Source organism: Hipposideros armiger, unplaced genomic scaffold (genome assembly GCF_001890085.2).
Source record: "Hipposideros armiger isolate ML-2016 unplaced genomic scaffold, ASM189008v1 scaffold_8, whole genome shotgun sequence".
Classification (NCBI taxonomy): Eukaryota; Metazoa; Chordata; class Mammalia; order Chiroptera; family Hipposideridae; genus Hipposideros; species Hipposideros armiger.
Genome location: NW_017731358.1, coordinates 9,004,912 through 9,029,355, shown reverse-complemented (window position 1 = coordinate 9,029,355; position 24,444 = coordinate 9,004,912). Strand labels below are relative to the sequence as shown.

Here is a 24,444-nt window from a genome sequence, read left to right as displayed (position 1 = left end):
GATTGAAGAACAAAAACGACAGCAACTTGTCTGTTCCCCTTCCCCTAATTCCCCAGCACTGTTCCCATCCCCCCAATTACCCAATAAAAATCTTAAAAAAAAAAAAAAAAAAGAATATTTCTCTCTCCTTCCAAGCTGTATGTAATTTTTATATTATTTACATTTTATTATATATACTCATATGTAATATATATATGTATATTTATATATGACGTTTTTATAGACTCCTTTTCTACATCTATAGCCAAGAACTTGAAAGGAGGAGAAGGTCAAGGGTAGAGTCCTACCTTCAGAAACATCCTTAAGATTAGTCAGTACTCTGAGGATAAACCTTCACATATATTTCTAACTCATGTTAATCTTGACTACTTATGTATTATGAGGAAAGTTTCAATATTTTAGAGTTTCAATATAGAGTTCAATATAGAGTTTCAATATCTATAGCGATCTCCTGATTTGGGAGAGAATATGATTAATTTAACTTTAGCATGGCTTGACTACCAGGAACCCATGCAAACTCCTAGTAATTGCAACTTTATTTCCTAAGTATATGCAAGCCACAGTTTTACTAATTCATTCCTGGACTTTGCTAGGAATCAACATCAGACTTACTGATCGCTAATTTCAGGAATCTCAGCTTTCTCTTTTTGTTTACTGGAGCAAATATATTCACCATCTTCTAACTCTCTTCTCTTTGGGATTATTTAGTAATTACTGAACAAAGACTCCAGTTCATCCCACAAGGTCTTTCTAAAGCAAGATTGTAATTCAGGGTCTGGGTACCAGGATTCATTTAAAGCAGACTGGTGATTTCTTCTCAGTCTTGGTCTTCATATTAATTCCCCCCACCAAATCTACCCCACCTTACTATATATATTTTAAAAATTACAAAAGCAATACATGTTCATTGTAACAAGTCAAACTGTAGACTTATAGTTGCCATAGCCGTGAGGTAATCCAGGTTAATAGCTTGGTGTATGTCCTTCCATACATTTCTCCAAATTAATACAAATATATACATATGAAGTTGTTTTTGGTTTTTTTTGGGGGGGTTTTTAACAAAAATGAAATCATAGCATACAACTCTATAATGTTCCTTTGTCATTTAACAATATATCATGAATATCCTGCCTGGTATTATACATACATCGAATTTATTCACTGGATGTTTAATATCCCACAGTATAGATGGTCCATTGATCCTCAAAGTTCAGGAGTGTGGACTGGAGCCAAGGGGGCCTGACCCATTGACATAGCTTGAGAGCAGCTCTGGAGAGGAGTTCTAGAAGCTGTGGAGAGAAAAAGAGGGAGGGTTTCAGCACTATGGCTCCCAATAACTTGCCTATTACTTTTTTTTTTTTTTTGCCTCCACCAATTCTCAATGTTTTAACTGTATCCAATGCCTCGCACAATAGGAACAGTTGTATCTTTGAATCATTTCATTCTAGAGTATTAGGACGAGTCATCTCTGAAGTTAAATAGTTCAATCCTCTTATTTTATAGGTAAAGAAACCAGTAGATCAACTTTTGCTTCCAATGAAGGATCTGTAGAATTCTACTTCTTATTTAACATTACTGAATAAGTTTTAAAAAACTCTGTATGGAAAAATGGTGAGCTTTATAAGACCCCATTCTTTTATTCTTACAAAGCGAGGGGTAGGTAAATGAGGTCTGTACAACATAAGAATAACCTGGGAGTGAGTACAGTTACAGGCTACAGTGACCCAGAGGGCAGGGGGCGAACTGCTGCCTCTAATTACCTGACTGAATGTGGAGCTTTGGCAGGTAGAGGTGTTACCACCATCTAGGGACCCAGAACCTGAGACCCCAGGGCAGCTCCTGCCAGGTCACCTTCAAGGGCAAGTTTTCTGCCCCAAGAATCTTTACGGGTCTTTGAGAAAATTGCTGTTTAACAACACTGACAGCTTCCAAAGTATCTATAGCCATTTCAGAGGGAAAGAGCCTGAATATAGTGCGGTGGTGATCTGTCTCCACTGGAGCAAACTAAGGAAAACAGATGAAGGTCTGGCCACTGCTTACTTATTGGGGGCTGAGAAGCTAGTGTGGGTTTTCTACACCTTTTTTCTGTTCCTTTTGTTGTCAGGGGACTCTGGCAATTGCCACCTTCCCTGGAAAGCCAGACTGGGGGAAATCATGTATCTCTGACAGAGATATATATATATATATATATAGATAGATAGATAGATAGATAGATAGATAGATAGAGAGATTGCTAAATAATTCTACACACATATAAAATAAATATCTTACATTTAACTAGTACTTTACAACTCACAAACTGCCTTTACACATTTTTTGCAGTTACTCCCCACATGGCAACCTGGTAAGACAGACAGAGGCTGCATGACTACCTATTAGTGGGTATTAATTATGTATTAGAGTATTAGTCCTGTTCTGCAGATGGGGAGCTGCTCTCGATGGTGGCTGAGTGGCAGGACTAGAGTCAGATCTCAGAATCATAGCATCACAGAGTTAGAAGGCACCTTAATCGCAAAGGCCAAAGGCATCCTTCTCTCAGAGCCTGAATCGCTTTTAAAAATCTCTGAGAGATTTCTTCTGGTCCCTGTTACTCTTTCAGTGATGAGTAACTCACTACTCTGTGAGGCAGTCCATTATTAATATTGAGCTGAAATCCTTCTCCTTGTAGCTTTCGGCCTTTAATGCACTTCTATCCTCAAGAACTATATCAAATTAAGGCTAATTCTAATTTCCCTCTTTTTAAAACTTGAAGATATTACTCTTGCCCATCTCTTGCAGATTAAACATCTTCAATTCTTTGAACTGTTACAATTATTCATGATGTGATTATCTGGCGCAGTGCTTGAAATATAGTAGATAATCAGTAAATGTTTGTTCAGTTTATTCTCTGGCCTTTGGTACTATGTCCTGGCTCTGACTTCTTTCCCTAACTGCAATTAGCTTCCACATTGTAATCTTTTATTTGTTTATTTAAATAATGGAGAGAAAGGAAACAATATGTAGTTTTTACTTTCAAACCACAGACTTTTCAGAACAAATTGAACACATAATCAAAATTGGCCAAATTTCAGATAACTTTCAATTAATTTGTGATAATGGACTCATTATCTGACTTGACTATTTCAGAGATGCATTCATTGAGCAGCTCCTATAAGCAAGACACCAAAAGGAACATTGTGGAGAGTGTTCATAGAATAAAATGGGAAACTTCTCGTGAAGGCAGGGTTAATGTGGGGTCTAGCTGTAAGACCCTGCATGAATACATTACCTGTCAGTACTGCTTTGCCTGTTAAAAGAAGTAGCATTCATATGTGGTTCAGTTCTGGGCACCTCAAGACTAAACAGTATACTCTCTTCCAAAAAGAGCTCCAGTGGAAGCTCTATTTTCAGTGGGTTTTAAATTGGATTGGCATAAGGGACAAGCACTGGTGTCAATATGATGAACCTGTGTCATTCTCAATGATGCAGAATTCAGCCAGCTTCCTGTCTCATATCTAAGTTGCTGTGCTGGGACGAATAGCAATGAGCTTACAATTTGGGTAACCAAAGAGCCAGAGAATAGATGGTGAATCGTGCTCTGCTTCATAAAGGAAACAATAGTAAATTGCTATCAATCACAAAGGACTATGCTTATGATTACCATAGTAACCCTGGAAGGCGTCTGATGGCAAATAAGTCAAACAAAACATCCAAAACACTATTCCAGAAAGGTATCTCTGGTTTCCTTTATCCCATTATCACAGACTAAACTGAAAAGTGTCTGAAATTTGGCAAATGTGATCATGTTTTCAAGTGGTTCTGAAAATTCTGTGGTTTGGAAGTAAATAATATGTTTTTTCCTTTCTATTGCTTAAACAAACAAATATTTAAAAACCTACTCTCTTTATACTGCAAATACTCGTACTTCAAAAAGTGAGTTATGGGGCGGCCAGTTAGCTCAGGTGGTTAGAGTTCAGGCTCATAACACCAAAGTTGCTGTTTCGATTCCCACATGGGCCATGGAGCTGCGCCCTCCACAACTAGATTGAAGACAACTACTTGACCTAGAGCTGATGGGTACTGGAAAAACACACTGTTCCCCAATTAAAAAAAGAAAAAAGTGAGTTATATTAGTTTTCTCATCTTGAGCTTCAGAAATGGCTGAGTTTGGAAAGGAGCATTTCATATGAGGGTATTAATGGTGGAGGACCTTGGAGATTGACCTCCTTTCACATAGAACATCTGCACATGGTAGGTGATAAACTCTTTGCACAGGTACAGAATGGAGGTAACTTTGAGTCAAGCAGGGCCCACTGCCCAGCAGGGAGGAAAACAGTCAGAAGTCACATGAAATCATACTGAAATGTAGCAGAGAGACTTCATGCTTAGGGGATTTCATACCCCAGACCCATTACACCACTGACTGACTGCTTCCCCTTTCCTCCTCTGAACAACTCATCCTTTGCCTTCTCTCTTAAACCCAAGAGGGCCTTTGGAAGCCAATCGGTCCAACACACTCAAATGAAGAAAGCAAGGTTCAGTGGTTTGCAAAAAGTAGCAGAAAACAGACATAGAAGCCAGGACTTTGGGCTTGCAGTCTGGGTCTCTTTCTTGTTTACCATGCTGCCTGCCTCTGAATGTTTCAGGAAACTCATGCATGAAATGTGTACCCACCTACAGTTGGGAATTTTCACAGCTTCATTTGAGTAGTTTTCTTAATAGGCAGAGTGAGAGGTACTGATCTTGGAAGAGTCAGGATTAAAAACTACATTGCGGGTACAGGGTAGTTTAGGAGGAAGAATAGATAGAGCAAGGCAGGAAAGTGGGGGAAAAGGAAAAGAAGATAATAGATAAATACATGAACAATAAAATGGAGAAGATACAGAGGAAAAATATAAAGAGGGGAAATTAACTGAGAATAAGGAAAGGACATTTTTCTTTTCTTTTTTTTTTTTTAAAGATTTTATTGGGGAATTGGGGAAAGGAAACAGTGTTGAGGAATTGGGGAAATGGAACAGCGAAGTTGTCCTTCAATCTTAGTTGTGGAGGGCGCAGCTAGCTCAGCTCCAAGTCCAGTCGCCATCTGGCCGCCTGTCGGCAGCTTGCAGCTGCTCAGCTCAAGGTGCTGTGTTCAGTATTAGTTGCAGGTGGGTGCAGCCCACCATCCCATGCGGGAGTGGAACCAGCAACCTTGTTGTTAGGAGCACGTCCTCTCACCAGCTGAGGCATCCTGCCATCTGTTGGCAGCTCAGTGGCAGCTCAGTTCGGGTGCAGTTCACTGGCCCATGTGGGAATCGAACCGGTGACCCTGCTGCTCAGAGCTGGCGCTCTTAACCAACTGAGCCACTTGGCCAGCTGAAGACATTTTTCTTTTTAAGAGCAGCAACTGAGGCAACCAGGGGCTGAGCAGAAGACAGAAAGAAGGAAGAAGGAGGGCCGACTGAGTGGCTCAGTTGGTTAAGAGCTCGCTCAAGAGTTTGAGGTCTGAGCAACAGTGGTTCGATTCCCAGCCCGAGCTGAGCTGTCTCTGAGCTGCCAACAGGTGGCAGGATGGCTCAGCTAAAAAAAAAAGAAGAAGGAAAAAGGAAGAGAACAGATAGAATCAGGAAAAGAGAAGAAAACCAGGAGGAACATGAGAACACTGAGAGTTGCTGTGAGTTAAGAGTGTATACAGGTGGGTAGGTGAATTGGAGAGAGAGACCACAGGACATAATCCTCATGTCTGGAAAGGGGTTGGATAAACAGGGAGGTGAATATCAGCACAATGGGAAAGGGGCGATGAGAGTGGACAAAGTGGACACTGCAAATGGAGGAGGTCAACAAAGTGATCTCAGGTGCTAGATAGAGCCTTAGAACGACCCCAGAATCAGCTCAACTGCGGTTCTAGGATACTGGCATCATAGGACATGATACATTCCATATCTATAAAACCAAATATCTAACCTCTTGTCACTCACCTCTCTTGCCTGTTTTATCATTTATATTACTTATGTTTCAAAATATACATTTTCAGCCATTCACTTCGTGTACCCTGGAAACCTTCCTCACCATGCTAGTTCCTCAGGAAATTTGTCAGCACTTCCCAAAGAACAATGGGTCTCTTAGGGCCTTGCCCCAGCCCACACTTGGAAATGCCTTCCAAATAGAAAACTGTGGGATTTTCCTCAGGATAAACCAGTCCTCCACCATGGCTGTGTGGAATCTCAGAAGAAAATGTCACAGCATGTGAGAGCAGGGAGGAGGAACATGAAAACAATTTCCCAGAACTAGTCAGTACAGCCCTTTTGTAAACTCATCTGGTCTATGGGGGAAATCCTGCATGCACCGCTAGGCCCACCCAAGTTGGTGCCCACGCCACCTCACATAGGTGGGCTTTGCAGGGAAAACGTGGCCACTGGATACCCATCCGGTGACAGTAACATTCAGTCAGAGAAGCGTCCAGTCCTCTGCCTGCACCATCAGCACTCTCCACTGAGCGCGAGGAGAGCAAGGTGGGGACATTTTCCTCTCAGGTTATTAGCCTGTATCACAAGCCTCTTTGAAATATGCGATTTTAACGGGCAACTGCACAATTCAGGCTAAATAACAACTGCTTCCTGGAGCTGACTTTATGCCAGCTTCCTGGCAGCAATTGGAAGTAGAATCATGTCAGCTTCTTTTGTTTCCCCTTTAAAAGTATGCCCCAAATAAAATCCCCTTTAGCCCTAGCTATTAGCACAGTCTTGCAAAAACATTTAGCAACCTATCTGCTTGATCAAAATGTCAACCAGCTCACTTTCCAAAATGCAATCACACTTAATGAGGAATGCGTTTTAAAACCCCCTCATGCCTTGCATGCACCTGCAGTGAGTTGCTATCAGTGAGGTGTGGTTAATGCCACTTTCTGGGAGTCCTCTGAGAGGACAGCCTTCATGAACCACTTTTCCTGTCCTTACAAGAGGAGTTAAGGCCACCTGCGGCCAGGAAGGTGTGGCTGCGGCCCTCTGAGTACTTACACAGAATCCTGAGCATGGCCGCGCCCATGTTAGTTCTCCCTCACCTCATGTACTCCCCATCGCTCCTATAATCCATAAGCGATTCTGATCCTGACACCTCCTCAAAATCCTCCAGCACCAGACTGCTGGAGTCCTCACCCAGGACGCCGCTGTCAGGCCGGGACATTCTGGCCCGGGAAGCAGGTGCAGGAGGGTGGGTGGCAGCTGGAAGGGGAGAGCAAGGGGGTGTTTGCAGGACATCTGTGGGTGTGGCCCGAGGCGGGGACCCAGCTGCCTCGTGGACGTCCTCCTCCTCCGTGGACTCCAGCCCTGGATCTGGGGCCGCAGGACCCAGGACATGGTAGAGGCTGGGGAGACGGATGTCAAAGCGCAGCCCAAACTTAGCAAAGAGCTTGTCATTGAGGCCGTAGAGTTTCTCCGAGATGTCATAGCCCAGCAGGGCCGAGAAGAGGCGGGAGATATATCGCTCTTTGGCCAGAAGAAGGTAGAGACTTTTCCGCGGCCAGGAAATGTAGCTGCATGCGGTCTCGGCAGTCAGAGTGACCTGAGAGGGGTCGTGAGCAGAGAGTGAGGGTTTGAACTAAAAAAAAGGTGTCCATGTTTAGCAGAGAGAAACGTACAGTTACTTGTCAAAAGGCTACACTTTTATTGAAGAAACTATGGGATCACTGCCCCCCCCCCCGCACCCTTGGCCTTGCCCAGACGAGGTCCAGCAGTGACTTTTACTTGTGTTCAGTGATGGGGGTGGGTGGGGTGGAGGCCTTGTCAGGGGCCCTGGGATCAGCCATTCACTTACTGGGCCCTCACACCTTGGAGCCTCAGTTTCCAATCTGGTCTCATCTCTCATAGTCTATGGCCCCATGCCTGATAATGTTAATGGCTTCAGAAGGGTCTGAGTCTGTTGTGATTTCGAGAGAAGGTACCTCCTAGTGCTCTGAAGAAAGGTTGGAATGGTGATGACAGCTTGTTTTAAGAATAAAGAATAATAATATATTAAAATAAGGATGCAAAAAGAGCTGGAAAGCATTTCAGTTAGAGAATAGCTTTTGATTAGATATGCCAAGCTGCAGCAAGTGGACAGAACACTAGCCTAGGATTCAGGTCCATGAAGTTGCTCTTGACCCGGCCACAAGTGACCAGACAGATCTGATAACTAAAGTCAGAAAAAGGGCATACGGGAAGAGGAACTGTTCAGAGCACAAAGTCGAGGGGCCGCCCACACTCCACTGATGTAGTCATCTAGGAATTTCTGAGCACTCTCTATGTGCCCATGATGCAAAGCTAAATTACGCTTGCAGGGTAAATAATGTGTGCCCAGCACCCAGTAGATGCTTGATAAATCCTTGTTAAAACAATGATGAGTGGTAAAGCTAGGGTTAAAGTGGAAACATACTTAAGACAGTAAAGGAAAAGGGTATAGAGTCACACGATTTTTGATAATCTATTATAATTGGCCAAAATACTTTTGAAGTGAGATGACTGACAGAGTTCATGAGATGAAGATTTGTGAATGGAGGCAGTGTAAATGATGATGATGATGATGATAACAGCTAATATTAATTGAGAGGTGACTCAAATGCCAGGCATTGTGTTCTTTATTTGCATTATCTAATTAAAGGTAGAGCTGACTTACAAACATTCTTTGTTAGAGATTTTACACAATCCTTTTAGCTCCTGTGTGCCTACCAGATCTCCCACTATCTTCCTCTCCTTCCTCTTCCCCTCTGCAGTAACCCTCCTCCATTTTCTTCACTCATTTCCCCGTCTCCACTTCTCCCTGCCTAATCATCAGCACTGAAGACAAGGCTTTAAATCACCTCATCAAGGCCAGAAGCTAGTTTAAAATTTCAGCTTTACCCTTTACCAGCTGTGTGATATCACACATATTACTTAATCTCTCTGAGCATGTTGCATCATGAAAGGATTCTGAAAGTAGGTAAGTGCTCACAATCTGTCCATTACTAATAGTTTAGCAAGTGGTGGTCACCCTCTGTCATAGCTGGTACTTTAGATGCGCTTACTAACAATTTCCAAAGAACACATCAGAGTACTGAACATGAGGCAGGTGTGTGTAAGAGCTAATCTGGACATAAACACCGTCCTTAGAGCCAAGCAGAAAGACCATGGGCATTCTTAGGAACATGCTATTATTTCTTCCATCTTAAAATAAATCAAAATAAAAAACGAGAATCCTTTTCTTTACCTCACTTCTTTGGCTAGCTATCACTCCATCAATTTGCTCTCCTTTTCAGCAAAACGCCATGAAAACGTTGTCTGTACTTGCTATCTCTAACTCCTCTCCTCTCACCTTCTCTTAAACCAGGAAGTGGTTGCCCCTAGCAGTCCACAAACACTGTTCCTGGTAAGGTCACCAATGACCTCTAAGGTGCAGTGGTCAGTTTTCATAGTGTTTAATCCTGTGACCACTCCCTCCTCTTTTGATACCTTTTCTTTACTTGGTTCCCAGGACGCCATACTCTCCTGGTACAATCTCCTGATTGCTCCTTTTCAGCTTCCTTTGCTGCTCCCTCTTTTACTCTCCAGTTTCTAAACACTAGAAGGGCTTGGTTCTTGAACCCCCTCCTTTGTCTAAGTTCACACACGTGGTGATCTCATCCAACCCAATGACTTTAAATATCATCTGTATGCCAACAACTCCCAAATTTATGTCACAAGCTTAGGCCTCATTTCTTAATTCCAGACTCAGATATCTAACTGCTTGTGTAGCACCTCCATTTAAATGTCCACAGACGAAGCAAATCTAATATATCCCAAATTGAACTTCCTCTCTTCCCCCCAAACCTACCTATAGCCTTTCTTGTCTCAGTTGATAACAGCTTCATCCTTCCAGTTGCTCAGGGCAAAAGGCCGAGAGTTTTCCTTGATCCTCTTTCTGTCACACACTACATCCAATGTATTAGGAAATCATTTTGGCTCTATCTAGAAAATATATGCTCTGGCCCTACATGATGTGGCTTCTCGTCACCTCTCTGGCTTCCTCTCCTGCTATTCTGTCCCCCACCCTCTCTCTGTCCCAGCCACACTGGCCTCCTTTCTATACCTCAAACATGCTAGTTCCTCCCACCACTGGGCCTTTGCACTGGCTGTTCCTTCTCTCTGACATGCTCTTCCCTCAGATATTCACAGAGCTCATACTGTCACCTCCCTCAGGTCTTTCCTCCAAAGTCACCTGCTCAACAAAGACTTCCATGACCTCATTTAAAATTGCAACTTTATCTTCCTTGTACTATTCTATTTTTTAAAATATCAGTTATGATCTTTTAACATATTACATTATTTACTTATTCATTATGTCTATGGCTTATTTTTTGTCTCCCCTACTATCAACATAATAAAATGTAAATTGCCTGAAAGCAGGGACCTTCATCAGTTCTGTTCACTGATATATTCCAAGCACTTTTAACAGTACCTGGTATAAGTGCTCAGTAAATATTATACTGAAGTGAATGAGTGAATCAGGTGAAGACCACCCATTCTGCATGTTGTTAAACAACCTAATGTCACTTTCTCTTGTCCTGTATATAAAATCCTTCCCCAAAAGTTTTTAGGAAACCTGTTTATTGATTGGTTCCCACATACATATGTACATGTCTGTATGTTTGACAAGTTTTTCTTTAATTCTCACCTCAGTTTGTTTGGTTGAATGAACTAAAAGAGATTACATATGAAAAGAAAACTTGGGTCCAGTAAAATTGAGGAAGTGTGATGGAATGTTGTGTCATTCGTGATAAACACAATGAGAATTATGATTCACGCAGTCACTGCGGATTGTCCTCTTAGTCAACAGACGATGTAATTGCAAAAGACAAGGACAAGATGAACTATAACTCAGGACATTTGACATTTGCAAAGAGGAAATTGGACTTTTCACAGCCAATAGCAAAAGTGTGAATGTCATTGCTCCCAAATGAAGTGCACACTAAAAATATAAATGGGGGGAATATGACGGTACCTACATTCCAGGCTGAGAGGCCATCTCGGGTTATAGCCCTTCCTTTCAAGCATAACTTAGAGGAGGACACCCAGCTTATCCACCACCTGTTTCTCAGTGTCACTGTCAGAAACAGAGCCTGGGCCTGCTGTCTCAGGCTCTGAATCAGGCCTCCTGGGGGTTCTTACAGCCCAGGGAGTTCTCAAAGGGACTGGTAGATTGGTTAGAGAGAGGGGTGTGTGTGTGTGTTTGAGGGGGCAGGGTAGGAACCCGATCAGAGGGAGTCTATGGCTGGTGGTCCTGGCAGTGGGATCAGGATTGCCTCTCAGCCTCTGTCCTCACAGAGCCAAAAGTCAGGGTGGGACGGAAGCAGGCCCAGCCAGGTGGCACTGCCTGGCTTGTGTCTATTCTAGGGTTGGCTCATATGCTAGCCTGAGGGACTCCCTTCCTGATAGAAGAGAGAGGTAGGAGACAGATGGAACCCAATTCTGGAGATCTGGACAGGGGAGTCCCTGTAACAGGGTGTGTGTGTGGTGTGTGTGTATGTGTGTATACACTCCACTCTCCTGGTGACCCCCCCCCCCCATTTTAAAAAGGAACATAAATAGTAGAGCCAGGCAAGTTGGCTTTTGGCACTTTCTAGACCAAGACCTTGGGAAAATTACTTGATGTTTTTGAGCCTCTGTTTCCTCATCTGGAAAATGGGGTAGTAATAATATTCAACACAGAGGATTATTATGATAATAATACAATACACTATGTAGTGCCTTCCACATGCTAGCCATTCAGTGAGAACTACAAAGAAGGTACCCAGAGTCTGAAGGATTGGCAGGGAAGAGAGTAGGGAGTTGGGCAGCCAGGCTCCCACCTTGGAGTGTGAATGTGAATGCCCAGTAGAGTCCTCTGAGAAACCAACTGCCCATTGCCAAGCCCGTTCAGCCAACCTTTATTGTACACCTACTATATTCAAGGCCTCTGGAGCCTGGAGATAGAAAGAGAAGCCCAGATTTCTATCTCAAAGAGTTCACTGTGTGGAAGACAGAAAGGAAACCAGATCATTGGGACAGAGACCAATATGCGCACCACTCAGCGTAAGTAGAAGGAAAAGAAAAGGCAGGAACAATAAGCTGTGGGGAAGCTGGTGAGGTCAATCTGGGCAGGCTTCAGAGGAAGTGAGATGCCACAGCTTCATCTAGATGGGGGAAATATATCTCAGATGGAAGGGACAGTAGAGGCCAAGGCATGGCCATTGCAAAACAATGTGTTGTGTTTATTGAAATCTACTAGTTCAGTATGGCTGGTATGAGCAAAAAGTGTGAGTGGGGAGGGGCTGGAGTATGGCTGGATATCACTAAAGGTCTTAAGTTACTCTCTAAGGAGTGTATGAGTTTTATCTTGTAGTCACTGGGGTCTTCTGCAAGAGTTTTGGTCATAGAAGTCATGGCCCACTAATCAGGGGTCAATACCTCCCTACCCCACCTCACCTCTGCCAGGAGCCCAGGCACTCTTGCCACAGGAGAGTGCTCCCACCTTAGCATCATATTGGCAGTGGTTTCATGGACAGAATATCAGAGGGGAAAGATGGGGAGATATTGCAGGATGATAGTGGGATGGGCAGGAGGGTACCACCATGGCGTTCCCTGTTACCTGGAACACCCCCTCCTCAGAGGGCCGCAGTGATTCCCACTCAGGAGAGTCCATGAACTGGTAAGGAAAGATGTAGTGCAGAAACTGCCCATCCTGGCTCACACGAACCCTGGCAAAGGGAGAAAAGAGACCATATGGGAAAAGGGGAATGGCTACCCAAATCTGCTTCAAAGTCCAAATGACATTTAAAAAATGGAAATCGATTAGGATCCAGTATGGGCTTTTTCCTCTTTCCCCCAGAAAACTCAGAGTTTTCGCTTCAACCTCTCTTCTAAAATGAGTTGTACCAGAGAAGGAGGTAGCTCTATCAGGCAAGGGCCGCAGATTAAAAAGATATCTAAGATTCATCCAGTCCATTTGGAGCTATTATTGTTCCATCTTTTCTGGAGCTTTATTGTATTAAACACAGTACTTCCTGTGTTCCTGGAGGTCTGGAAATGCAGAGATGTAATCCTTGCCTTTAAGGATTTCACTATTTAGTGCAAGTCACAGGCACATAAATAATTGGCTGCAAGTCAATGTATGCTATTGTGGAACAGACTAGAGGAAGGAGAGCAATTAGTTCTCTTCAAGTGGCAGAGTTCTCAAAGATAAATTTCAGCTGTTTTGAAAGATCAACAGGACATTGAGAAGAAAATCAGGATGGAGATGAATGGAAAGCTGGGAAATCCAGTGTGCAGTCTGCTTTCCAATGTCTACTTTTTCCCTTCCTCCATACTACTAGTTTCAGCTGGGTTCCTGGCTGCCCAGCTGGACTTCATTTCCCTATCTCCCTTGCAGCTAGGTAGAGCCATGTGATTAAGTTCTGGCCAATAGGATATTAATTAGTATTCCAAGTCTGGCTCCTAATGAATGCCTAGTTATATATGTATGCATACAAATCCCCAAAGATCATCATCAATTAAGAAGCTATTACATATTATCTGACAACCTAAAGATGGAAGACAGAAAGGAATGTAGATCTCAAGCCAAGCCAAGGATGTGGTATCAGCCCATAGTCTCTGATGGCAGAAACACACTTGTTCCTACAAGACAAGGTAATATATATATTTAGATAGCCAGGCAGAGCTTCCCTGAGTAACAAAATGATACAAGAGAAAATGAAGTGCCATGGTCTCCTAACTCATGGAGCACCTCCTTTGTTCCTGGAGGTTTAGAAATGCAGAGATGGGTCTAATGTGATCCTTACCTTTAAGGATTTCACAATTGAATGGAAGTCACGGGCACATAAATAACCAGCTGCATTGGCTTGTGTGCTATTGTGAAATAGAATATGTCTTCACTTATTCTGTTCCTTCTAGATGGACTTCTTCCGAAGCCCCACCTTCTCCTCAGGTCGCAGTTTAAACATTTCCTCTTCCAGGGAGCCTAGTCGGACATCCCCAGAAAAGTTAGATTCTACCGGTTACGCATTCTCATTGCACTTTGCATCTCTCCTTGGAAATATTGTGTCTGTTATTCACCACTATGTCACACATTAATTGTTGACTTTCTCAACAGATTGTAAGCTCCATGAATACAAGGACAATATTTTATATACAGAGGGTGCCAAAAAAATGTATACACTTTTAAGACAGAAAAAAAACTATTAAAATTGTAATACTCAATATATACCAATAAAAGATGAATAAAAGTCTCGTTTGACTTCTGCAATTACAAGAGGTGCTCAAAGTGGTTACCATTAGCGTAATTTTAATACATTTTTTTTCCTTTCTTAAAATGTGTATAGATTTCTTTGGCACCCTCTGTATTTTAACACTGGATCCGTAGTCTCTAGCACTCAATAAATATTTTTGGAGAGGGGAAGGAAGAAAGGAAGGAAAGGCAGGAGGGAGGGAGGGATGGAGGAAAGAAGGAACAAATGATTGAACAAGTTAACACTGTGTCACCATAAAAGGGGATCAAAATTTCAAGAATAAGCTTCTCAAATAAAGGAAGAAAAACAACTGGAGAGAATGAGGCTGCGGCAGCATACATCAGATCCTCGCATCATCTCCTGAACAAGGAATCTAGCCACTCAAGCAAGCCACCGAGGAGGGCCGTTTTAGTGTGAGTAACATCTGATGAGCCAGCATGGCTTCCTGAAGCCATTTAAATTGGTATACTATATCCTTTATCGTTTGAGTCTCTTCTTCCTTCTTGATCTCCTGTATGGGAAAGTAATTTCCTCCTATGTGAATAGCTTAGTTAGTTGCCTGCTCAGGAGGCTGTGCATGTGGGAATTCGTGCTTTGAATAATATATGAGAGAAACTGTCCAATAGTAAGCACAGCTTAACAGGGTGATAAACTTTGAGGAAATCACTTCCTGAGTCTTTATTAGAATAAAACAAAAAGGATATCTGAAGTTTCAGCAAAGGGCTCCAGATGAGAGTCTGCACACGAGGTGGAGGAGCTGCCCACGTTTTTGTCTACTGCTCCGAGGTGTTTGGTACCTCACTATAATGAGCCAAATGTACAACCATTCTTTAAAACTGGAGCCTGATCACAAATTAGAAGCTACAACTTAGCAAAGTTGAAACAGGATGACATTGAAAGGTAACAAAACAAAAACTCTTACTCCAAACCTTGAAAAGCAAGGAAAAAAATCAAAACAGTCTAATTTCTGACTCGGGTTTTTGATGCTAAGTATACTAAGAAAAGCCATGCCAAGGGCGCAAGCCTCCCTCTCCCTTTCACAGGGAAATGGTCTTATACAAGTTCATGGTAAATCTGTCATAGAAAAGATACCTGAACCATTCCATAATCAGAACATATTTCCATAAATGAGCACCATACAAGTGGAGTGGACATTTCTCCCACCAGTCTCAAGTCCCTCCTTTGAACAGAGGAACTACAAAGAGCAAGCAAATAATAGCATGGGTCTCATGAATGAGTACGTTTACTAAATTGTCTTTATTTTAAGCGTGGAACTGTAAGTGGCAAATGTGTTGGCAATAGTCATAATGTATGTGTATTTATACATGTTTTTGTTTACAAATAATTGCATTTGTTTACACTTCAATTCACTAATAATAAAATAAAATTTCTCCCCACAAAAACTCATAGCTTTTGCAACCCAGGACCTCTGAGTCCAAACAAAATAAAAATATGTATACATAGCACTTTCGACTCTGTACATTAATACATAAATGCAGTACCATCATCATGGTTAAACTCTTTTTTCCCCCACCATGTATTTGGTGGTCTTACCTGGTTTCATCCTTCCTCCCCTTCGAATCAGAGCATTCTGATTACTATCTTATTTTTTTCTATCACGTTCTTTCTCTTGGTCTCAGGAAAGCAGGGGAGAAAACGGAAGACAAAGCTTTAGAAATACTTTGCTTGCCTTGCACAGTCAGCCCAAATGCACCAGGTTAAGATGTTTACTGTTTGTTGCTCAGCCCCAACATCAAGTTCCTAAGGCCCTATTTCAAAGAATCCACAGTTGCCTACTGAATGTGTAGCACAGAGCCCCGTGGTATTGATTCAGGAGATACTGGCCAATGGCTAGCACTCCACGCAGGCTGACGGAGGATACGCTGATCCTGACTAAGACCATTTCTGCTTGTGTCTGACTGTCAGCCTTCTTAAAAAGAGTCAGCCAGGTGTCTCTACGAAATCTTCAGTGAGACATGTGTGGGCAACACTACTCTTCCCTCACTGTCTGGCCCTCAGATTTACAGTATCTGACTTCTTGGCCAGTAAGAAACTCAATAGAGCAACTGGGAATGGAAAAGTGACAAGGGGAATTCCCTCTCCATATCTGCATGTTTACAAAATGGCTTTACCACAGAGTCTGTACTGGATCTCCTCAACATCCCTGATGCCCTGGCATGGAACAAGGATTACAGGAAACCCCCTCTGTTTTGGCAATGGTCTCTGCACACAGTTGGCACTTAGCAAATGTTGAAAGCATATGGGAGGAACAAATTAATCTTACTGAAATGTTCAGTTTTTCAAAGCTTACAAAGCTATTGCTGCAACTTAGGCATGACACGCTGCTGTGTGTGTGTGTGTGTGTGTGTGTGTGTGTGTGTGTGTGTGTGTGTGTGGTCATTTCAGACCCAGGCTTGAGAAGTACTCACTTCACATTTCCCAGCCTCAAATGCACACACAGTCCTTCCTGCTAATGAAGAAGATGCGTCATGATCTAGTTTGCTGTGGGAAAGAAAGAGGAAGCAAACCCATGCTTAGAAAAATCCATTTGGTTTGTTTAATTTGCCACATCCTTCCCTCAGTGGGAGGAGACAGTAAATGGCAAGGCAATCACTGAGAAATGAGAAGCGTGGGCAGAGAAAGAAGTGCTGAGCAGTGAAGAGTAGCTTACCGGCCAGAGAGCAGCAGGGACAGGCGATTGATGGGCGTCTCGCCCTCCACGGCATAGGTCTGCTCAGTGGCCAGAGTCAAGACCTGCTCCTCGCAGCAGTGAACGATCTGCTTGTACGCCTGCAAGGGCACCTGCAGGGGCAGGCACAGCGTCCTGTAGAGGAGATCAAACTCCTCAGGGAGGGCGTCCTCGTGCAGGCGGTATACCAGATGAGCCAGCTGGAGCAGGCAGGCTGTTGCCAGCAGGAAACTCCAGAGGACAATGTCCAGGCCACAGGCATCGAACCAGCCCCACAGCACATAGCACAGGGAACCTGTGCCCAGAAAGCCAAAGAGGTAGAAACATCCATATACCCCACTGCCCCCCATGAAGCCCAGGAGCAAGAAGCAGTTCGCCAGATGGTAGACAGCGCCTTCCAGGTCCTGCTTCCAGCCAATGCACACAGGCCCCTGCAAGAGGAGCTGGCCCACCGAGCTGCTGTTGGCGTTCATCTTCAGGGCGCCTCAAAGCCTTGCTGGGCTCCAACACTATCCTCACATAGGAAATGCAGGAAATGGATTAGTCTGTCCTCCCAGGTGTCTTCTCACCTCCGGCTTCTCACCACAAACTCCACCTTTCCCGAGAGGAATGCTTCCTGTAGCTTTGGGAATGAATGGCAGAACATAGTATACACTTCATGGAGAACTTAAAAACTATTTTTCTTCTGTCCCTCAGTAAGGCTCTGGCACTCCCGGCAGAGCTCTGGCGAGCTTCCTTGCCTCCAGGATACTTAAGCCAGTCTTCACATTTGGCTCTTAGCAGAAAACTTAAATTGTCCTGAAGAAAGGATAGGACTATGCGCCTGAAAACGTCAGCAGGGAAGGATAATAAAGGGGCCACATCCTGCACTCTGTTGTCCCCAAACAGAATGAGGAGAGCTCAGCACGGGAGGCACACTTGTGTTCTATTTGGAATGCGTTTCTCTTGGCACCGGAAGAAAGGGTGACCCCAGATGGATACCATGTTTGGAATTGGAATCCAAGAGGTACTGCCAGTGAGAAAAAACAGGCCAGGCACACAGACAGGCTGGCAGAGCACTTAACATAGCTCCCCAGAGGACACGATAAGGCCTCAGGGCAAGAGAGGTAGGCAGGGGGGACAAAGGAAAAGTGAGCATAGAATTTACACCACCTCAGGACAAAACACTGTCCAGGGCTCCCCACGTGGAGGGCCAGGGGCTCTCCTCAGGTAGGAGGACACATCGAAGTAGGAAAGTATGGGACTATTATCAGAAAAAATCCTAACAGTGAGAACTGGCAAACCTCTCAAAGGACTTTATTAAATCACATTGTAAATATCATTAGGCATTTATTTGACATCCATTAAAAAAAAAAGCTATGCAAAGCAACTTTTTGAATTCTAAGCTGACATCCTCCTGCATATATCTGGATCTAGTAATAGTTAATGCAATGGTAATACATTGCTCAGACCATCACCCTACCCACCCTAATATTTGCAAAGTACAATAACTACTGCCTATTAAACTCTACGGAATGCCAGACCTATAGATAAATTAGGTACTTTACACATATATTATTTAGTCATTATAACAACGCTTCCAAATAAATATTATCTTCCTTCTAGATATGAAAGAAACTGGGGCATAGAGAGATAACAAGTTCCCACAGGTAGTGTAAGTGGCGGAGTTAGGATTTGAACCCAAGACTTACTGCTGTGCCCCAAGTAGTTTGCACAGTAAGTGGAAACACAGGACGAGATCCGGGACTCCCAACACCCCCTCCCCCGCTCCCTTCCCCAACACACACACACCACCGGAAGTATGATGACGTCCAAGGCACTTCTGGATGAACCTCGGGTCTACTTTGAGTCATGAAGAAATAAACCTGGAATATGCAAACATTAAACTAAGAAATGTCCCTCTCTCTTCCAAATGATTTCTTGACTTTTCTCCTTGCTGCTGGTTAGCTCTTACTACCATTACTCCTATTGCCCTGAGATACGGGAAGTGGGGGGCACCCAGTTATATTCCAGAACTATTCAACTGCTCAATCCATAGGGACTTTTATTGTACTGCTAATAACCTAACCATAATTTGTGAGAAGTTAGAATTTGTCAAATATGCTGAGAAGTTTTCAACTCAACAAATATTTATTGAGTTCTTATTATAAGCCAAGAACTTAGAGAACAAAGATTCCCAAGAGTTTTCCCTCTATCAAGGAAAAGATATGTCAAAAACCAAGGGCAATTCAGTGTGTGATCCATGACAACTGGGTTAAGTTTAAAGACAGGTGGCAGCCTAGAAGGAAGGGTGGCATAGAGGAAGATGTAAGTGCTAACATTTGATTCAAGGTGTAGGGATTGAATTCATTCACCAGGTAGGCAGAGGGAGAAGAGCATTTCTAAGTGGTGAGAGTAGCAGAAGTGAGGCACATGGCATGCTGAAGGAACCCAGATTCTTTCTTAAATTTAATTAAAATCAACAAATGTGCATCTTATCCCATCCTTTCTAAAGTTAAGAGGCAGGAGAAATCAGTGGTAAAGGAAAAGACCAAGGGACTGCCTAGAGAAGGACAGCCCCCTCCCTCTCCGCCTCCTTCACAGCAATGGTTTGGACCTGTGATGTCCTTTCAGAAGTGCAGTTTGGGGACTTCTATATGCTGCTTTTATCTCACCTGCCTGCCTCCCAGACAAACCACTCGCTTTAACAAGCAGCAGCTGCTCGTCTCTCTACCTTAGTCATGCACCCCTTGTGCTGCCAATGTAGCTGTCCCTGCCAGCTGCGAGCAAGGAAATCAGAAGCACAGGAACAGACAAGCAACCAAGGCTTACCCAAGATAGGATTTCAAAGCAGGTCATCTTTCTCAGCAAGCCTAAAGAACGGGCTGGCCCTGACCCTTTAAAGAGACAGGCAGACCCATTGACTACGGTTCTTAGCCCTTGTCAATCCACACATGTGCTTATCTGAGCAGAGTACTAACATTTATCAAGCAATTATTGTTTCCTCATGTTGTTCCATGATACCTTTTTTTAACGGAAGAAACAAGCTCAGAGAGGTAAAGGAACTTGCCCAAGGTTACAGAGCTAGTATGTGAATAAGGACTAAAGCCTAGGCCACTGTGGTTCTAAATTCTTTGTGCTGTACCACCTTGCTAGGTGCTTTCAGGAGTCCATATATATATATATATATATATATATATATATATATATATATATCCATATACAAGCTCATTTATTGCTACAGGGGATTTAAACAAGTTGCTGGGGTGGCATCATGGGTTCACAAACCCCATATGCTGTCTGCAGTGATAGTGACATTGATGCTTGTAGGATAGCTGTATCTGGTTTTTAAATCCAGGCTTGGTAGAAGAGGAAAGAAAAATCTGTGTCAAAATGGTATGTTCTTATAAAAAAAAAATCTGCAAACATGCAGGCAGAAGCACAGTAGAAAATATCTGGGGGAGAATAAAAGGAAAGAAACAGAGGTCTCATTTGTTGAGTCTATTCAACTGAATAAGCATTGATTTAGGGCAAAGTATGTGTTCCAAGAATAGGGGATATGAAGATGAGCAAGATGATTATCGCCTTCAAGGAACATTTCCCTAGTGAGGGAGGCTAACCCAGAAATAACTATTATCCAATAAAATAAGTATACTTGGGATTCAAAGGAAGCACTGATGGGGAAGCAAAGAATTCAAGAAAACATTTTAGGGAAAGTGACATTTAAGCTGCTCTAAAAAGATGAGTAGGTGTTTCCCAGCTAGGGGAGGGCATTCCAGAAAGGGAGAACAGAATGTGAAGGCAAGTCCAGAAGTAAAACAAAAATATATGGCATATTCTGGTAAGAGAACAGCTTGTTGTAGGTGAATCAAAGGGAGCAGTAGGACATGAGGCAGGAGAGGCGGGCTGGGGCCGGATTATGAAGTTATCTGGCTAAACAGTGCCTTGCTAAGTGTGGTCATGAATCACAGTGGTCTGTTACTGGTCTATGATGAGATAAGGGCAGAAATTAAGAGTATTTAGACATTTTTATAGCAATTTGACAGAGAAACTTACGGCCTTTGAATTTAACAAAAACTTTGGAGATATATATATATATATATATATATATATATATATATATATATAATTTCTTTTTCCTAGTATCTGTCTGTGAATTGGAAAAAAAATAAAGCTGGCTTTTCATCACATATAATTTGCTCTCCTACTATAGATATTAATATAGAACAGAGGCTCCAGGCACATACTGCCAAGTTAGCTTTAGGCAGACACTACTGGTTGCCTATCCTATAGCAACCTTTGTTTCCTTAGTTCATAGAACTCTGATTTTGCATTGGCAATATGTTAAAGAAGGTGGGCTTCTCCCCCTATTGCCAGGGCCTGAAATAAGGCTGGTCAAAACCAAGCACGAGATCCCATTCCTATTGATGGCAAAAAGTTTAAGGGTGGGCATGTGACCAATTAGATATGAGGAAGTGGGTGTGAGAGCTTCTGGGAAAAAGTATACTCCCTCATAGAGACAGTCAGGAGGTGCTACCTCTCATCCTGGCTTGAATACAGTTGTGTGATAATGTGGTGTTCGAAGCTACCATAGCCATGATACGATCTGCCTAAGGATGAGAAGGGAAAAGAACAGAAAAACAAAACCAGCCTCAGTTCTTGAAAGTTATCACTGAGCCACTGTTTCAAACCTGGAATTTCAACCTCCAGACTTCAAGACAGGAAATATATTTATTCCTTAAGCCACTGCATCTGGTATTTGCTACTTGCAGTTGAACGCATCCAGATTCAGATTTTCCTAAGAATCTCCCTTAAAGACTATTTTTCATAGAACAGTTCTCTGAACAAGAACAGTTGTCTTATTCTATAAAAACTGAACATCAGGCTACTTATTGTTTTACCAATAATTTTCTCTCAAAAGTTTGAGTAAACTATGAGAGAAATTGCTCCTCTAAACTCAAGATGACTTGGATGTTAAATGAACAAGATGGGTTAGTGGTAAACTGGTCACCTTGTAACAGAATTTTTCTTTTTTTTAAAGATTTTTACTGGGGAATCGGGGAAGGGAACATTGTGTTTTTCCAGGACCCATCAGCTCCAAGTCAAGTTGTTGTCCTTCAATTTTAGTTGTGGAGGGCGCAGCTCAGCTCCAAGTTCAGTTGCTGCTTTCAATCTAGTTGCAGGGGACTGGGGGGTGGGGGGGGGCACAGACCCCCATCCCATGTGGGAATCAAACAGGCAACTTTGTTGTTAAGAGCACGCGCTCTCACCAGCTGAGCCATCCGGCCACCCACTGGCAGCTCAGTTCAGGGGCAGCTCACTGGCCCATGTGGGAATTGAACCGGTGACCCTGTTGCTCAGAGCTCGCGCTCTAACCAACTGAGCAACCCTTCCAGCCTGAGAATTAGTTTTATCTAACTTACACATGGATCCGAGGGGGGATCCTGTTTAAGCCAATTAGCTTAAGACATTCTGCTGACAACTATTATTGGTCCACAAAAAATACATATAACCTAATTTGGCTCAATCAGGCTAAAAAAGAGAACTCATGCCTTGAGAATGGCTTTGCTTTTGCAGGACTTGGACAACATACATGATTGGCTTCATCAGTCCTGAAAGTAAGAGCTCTGAGATGAAAATAACTTGAGTCTTAGGTATCATAGTCACTAAACCTATGATATTATTGCACATAGAGCTTGCCATAATGCTGGACTTCCAGATACGTGAGTTTTCCTTGCTGAGGATTCTCTATTACTTGCTGTCAAAAGCTCCATAATCAACACAGATGGAACTATGGTCAAACAGTTTTTAATAGCTAAAGAAAGAAACACAGCATATAGTCATACATTCATAGCTCTGAGAATTCAACTTTATATTTTTATAGCTTATATACATATACCCACTAGACTATAAGCTATTTGACAGCAGGGTCCATGTCTTACTAAGCTGTTTACTACTTGGCATATAATTGGCATTAAAGTATGTCCTCAGTAAAATGAGTCAAATAGCTTCCCATCTTGTTGAGGACAAAATGTCTGATTCACACATGAATATTCAACACCTAGGGCAGCTCCTTGCACATAATAGGCCTTTACTAAATATGTACTGAAGAAATGAACTTATAACTAAAATGTGTTTATATTAGACACTTGGTACAGGAAAGAACATTGGGGCTAAATTCCAATGACCAGGACTCACATCCCAGGCCACCAGCTATTTGACCAGAGTAATTTAACCTCTCTGAATGTCTGTACTTGCCTGAATGTCTGTAAAACAGGGGTTCTAGTTTCTCCATCAGCCTCACATCAGACCTACGGAAGGTATAGTTATCCTAAGGTAGGCCTTGCCTAGGGACATGGTCCTGTTCTCATCAACTTTCATTAAATGGTTCAAGGTTAGACAAAGGGAACTAATTAGAGAGAATACTGTGAATGTGTCATTACTGAGTTTGGGAATTATTGTGAATAGAAGAGTCTTAGTAAAGAGGTATATCAGAATGTGATGGTCACTTACTGGGAATCTAAGTGCTTCATTTTCCAAATTATGGTAGTGACATCTCTTGCTATCAGTACCAAAATGAGGCACATAATCTTTAGGAAGACTTAAGCACTAGGGAAGGATGGGCAGGTCTTGTGAGATGTATCTTTAACTATGGCGGGTGTAAAGAAGGGTGCTTTAGTTTCTTTACAAATCAGGTGAGCATATCAAACCAGCAAAAATTGAAAAAAATTAACCTTGCTAAGAGTTTAGGGAAATAAGCACCCTCAGATACTTAGACACAACGGGTACCCTCTTTCTGGAGATCATTCGGGCAGTACTCATCCAAAGCCTTGAAAGCGACATAGCCTCTGGTCCATCCTTAGCTAGGATTAGTAAAGGACACTTGTGAAGACTTTCCTATGAAACTTCCACTGCAGTGTTATTATGGAGTAAAAAAAAAAAAAAGTAAAAAGTGTATACATGCAGAAAGAGATGAATGCCAAGGTGGCCATAAAAAGTGGTCCTATTGTGGACCGGTGGATTTCAGGTGATTTCCTCCTTGCGTTTCCATAAAACCAACCAACAAAATACCCCCTGCCCTCCCCACCAAAAATCAGAAATAATTATGTACCTGGTAGGTATCCTGCTCAAGACTAAGGTCCAATTCCTATAATGGTATGTGACATACAGCATGAATTCTATAAAACATTTGCTTAATGAATAAATGTACAAATAGGGAATTGGTTAAATTATGGTAAGCCACAGAATAGACTTATACATAGCCAACACAAATCACATTGTAGAACTATACTCACTGATTGTAAAACGTATTAAGGATAAAAGGCAATTAATATTATGATCTCATTAAAAATATGTAGCATAGAAAAATGATTTCACCTTTTGTTTTAAAAATGTATAAATGCATATGAAAAGTCTGGAACAGCATACATCAAAAATTAACATTGGGTGATAAGGTTATGAATTTTTCTTTTCCTTTTTGTAGTCTCAGGATATATTCAAGCAGAATTTGGATAACTATCTGCCAGGGATCTGCACTGGGTGAAAAGTTGGTTCATATTTATCTTAG

At 42.5% G+C, this 24,444-nt stretch overlaps 1 protein-coding gene across 3 annotated transcripts; it reads right to left on the bottom strand.

Moving 5' to 3' along the window:
* Positions 1–142: 142 nt before the first annotated feature.
* POPDC2 (popeye domain cAMP effector 2) lies at positions 143–17,816 on the bottom strand. 3 transcript variants are annotated; one of them, XM_019653127.1, is made up of 4 exons: positions 16,881–17,816; positions 12,574–12,682; positions 7,019–7,518; positions 143–1,289 (listed from the first exon to the last, which is right to left on the bottom strand). In XM_019653127.1, the coding sequence occupies exons 1-4, from the start codon at positions 17,369–17,371 to the stop codon at positions 1,283–1,285; spliced, it is 1,107 nt and encodes a 368-aa protein (XP_019508672.1). In that variant the 5' UTR covers positions 17,372–17,816; the 3' UTR covers positions 143–1,282. The 3 variants fall into 3 exon arrangements, with proteins under 3 accessions (XP_019508672.1, XP_019508684.1, XP_019508679.1); XM_019653139.1 differs by having other exon boundaries at positions 7,113–7,518; XM_019653134.1 differs by having other exon boundaries at positions 1,200–1,289; positions 6,975–7,518.
* Positions 17,817–24,444: the final 6,628 nt, after the last annotated feature.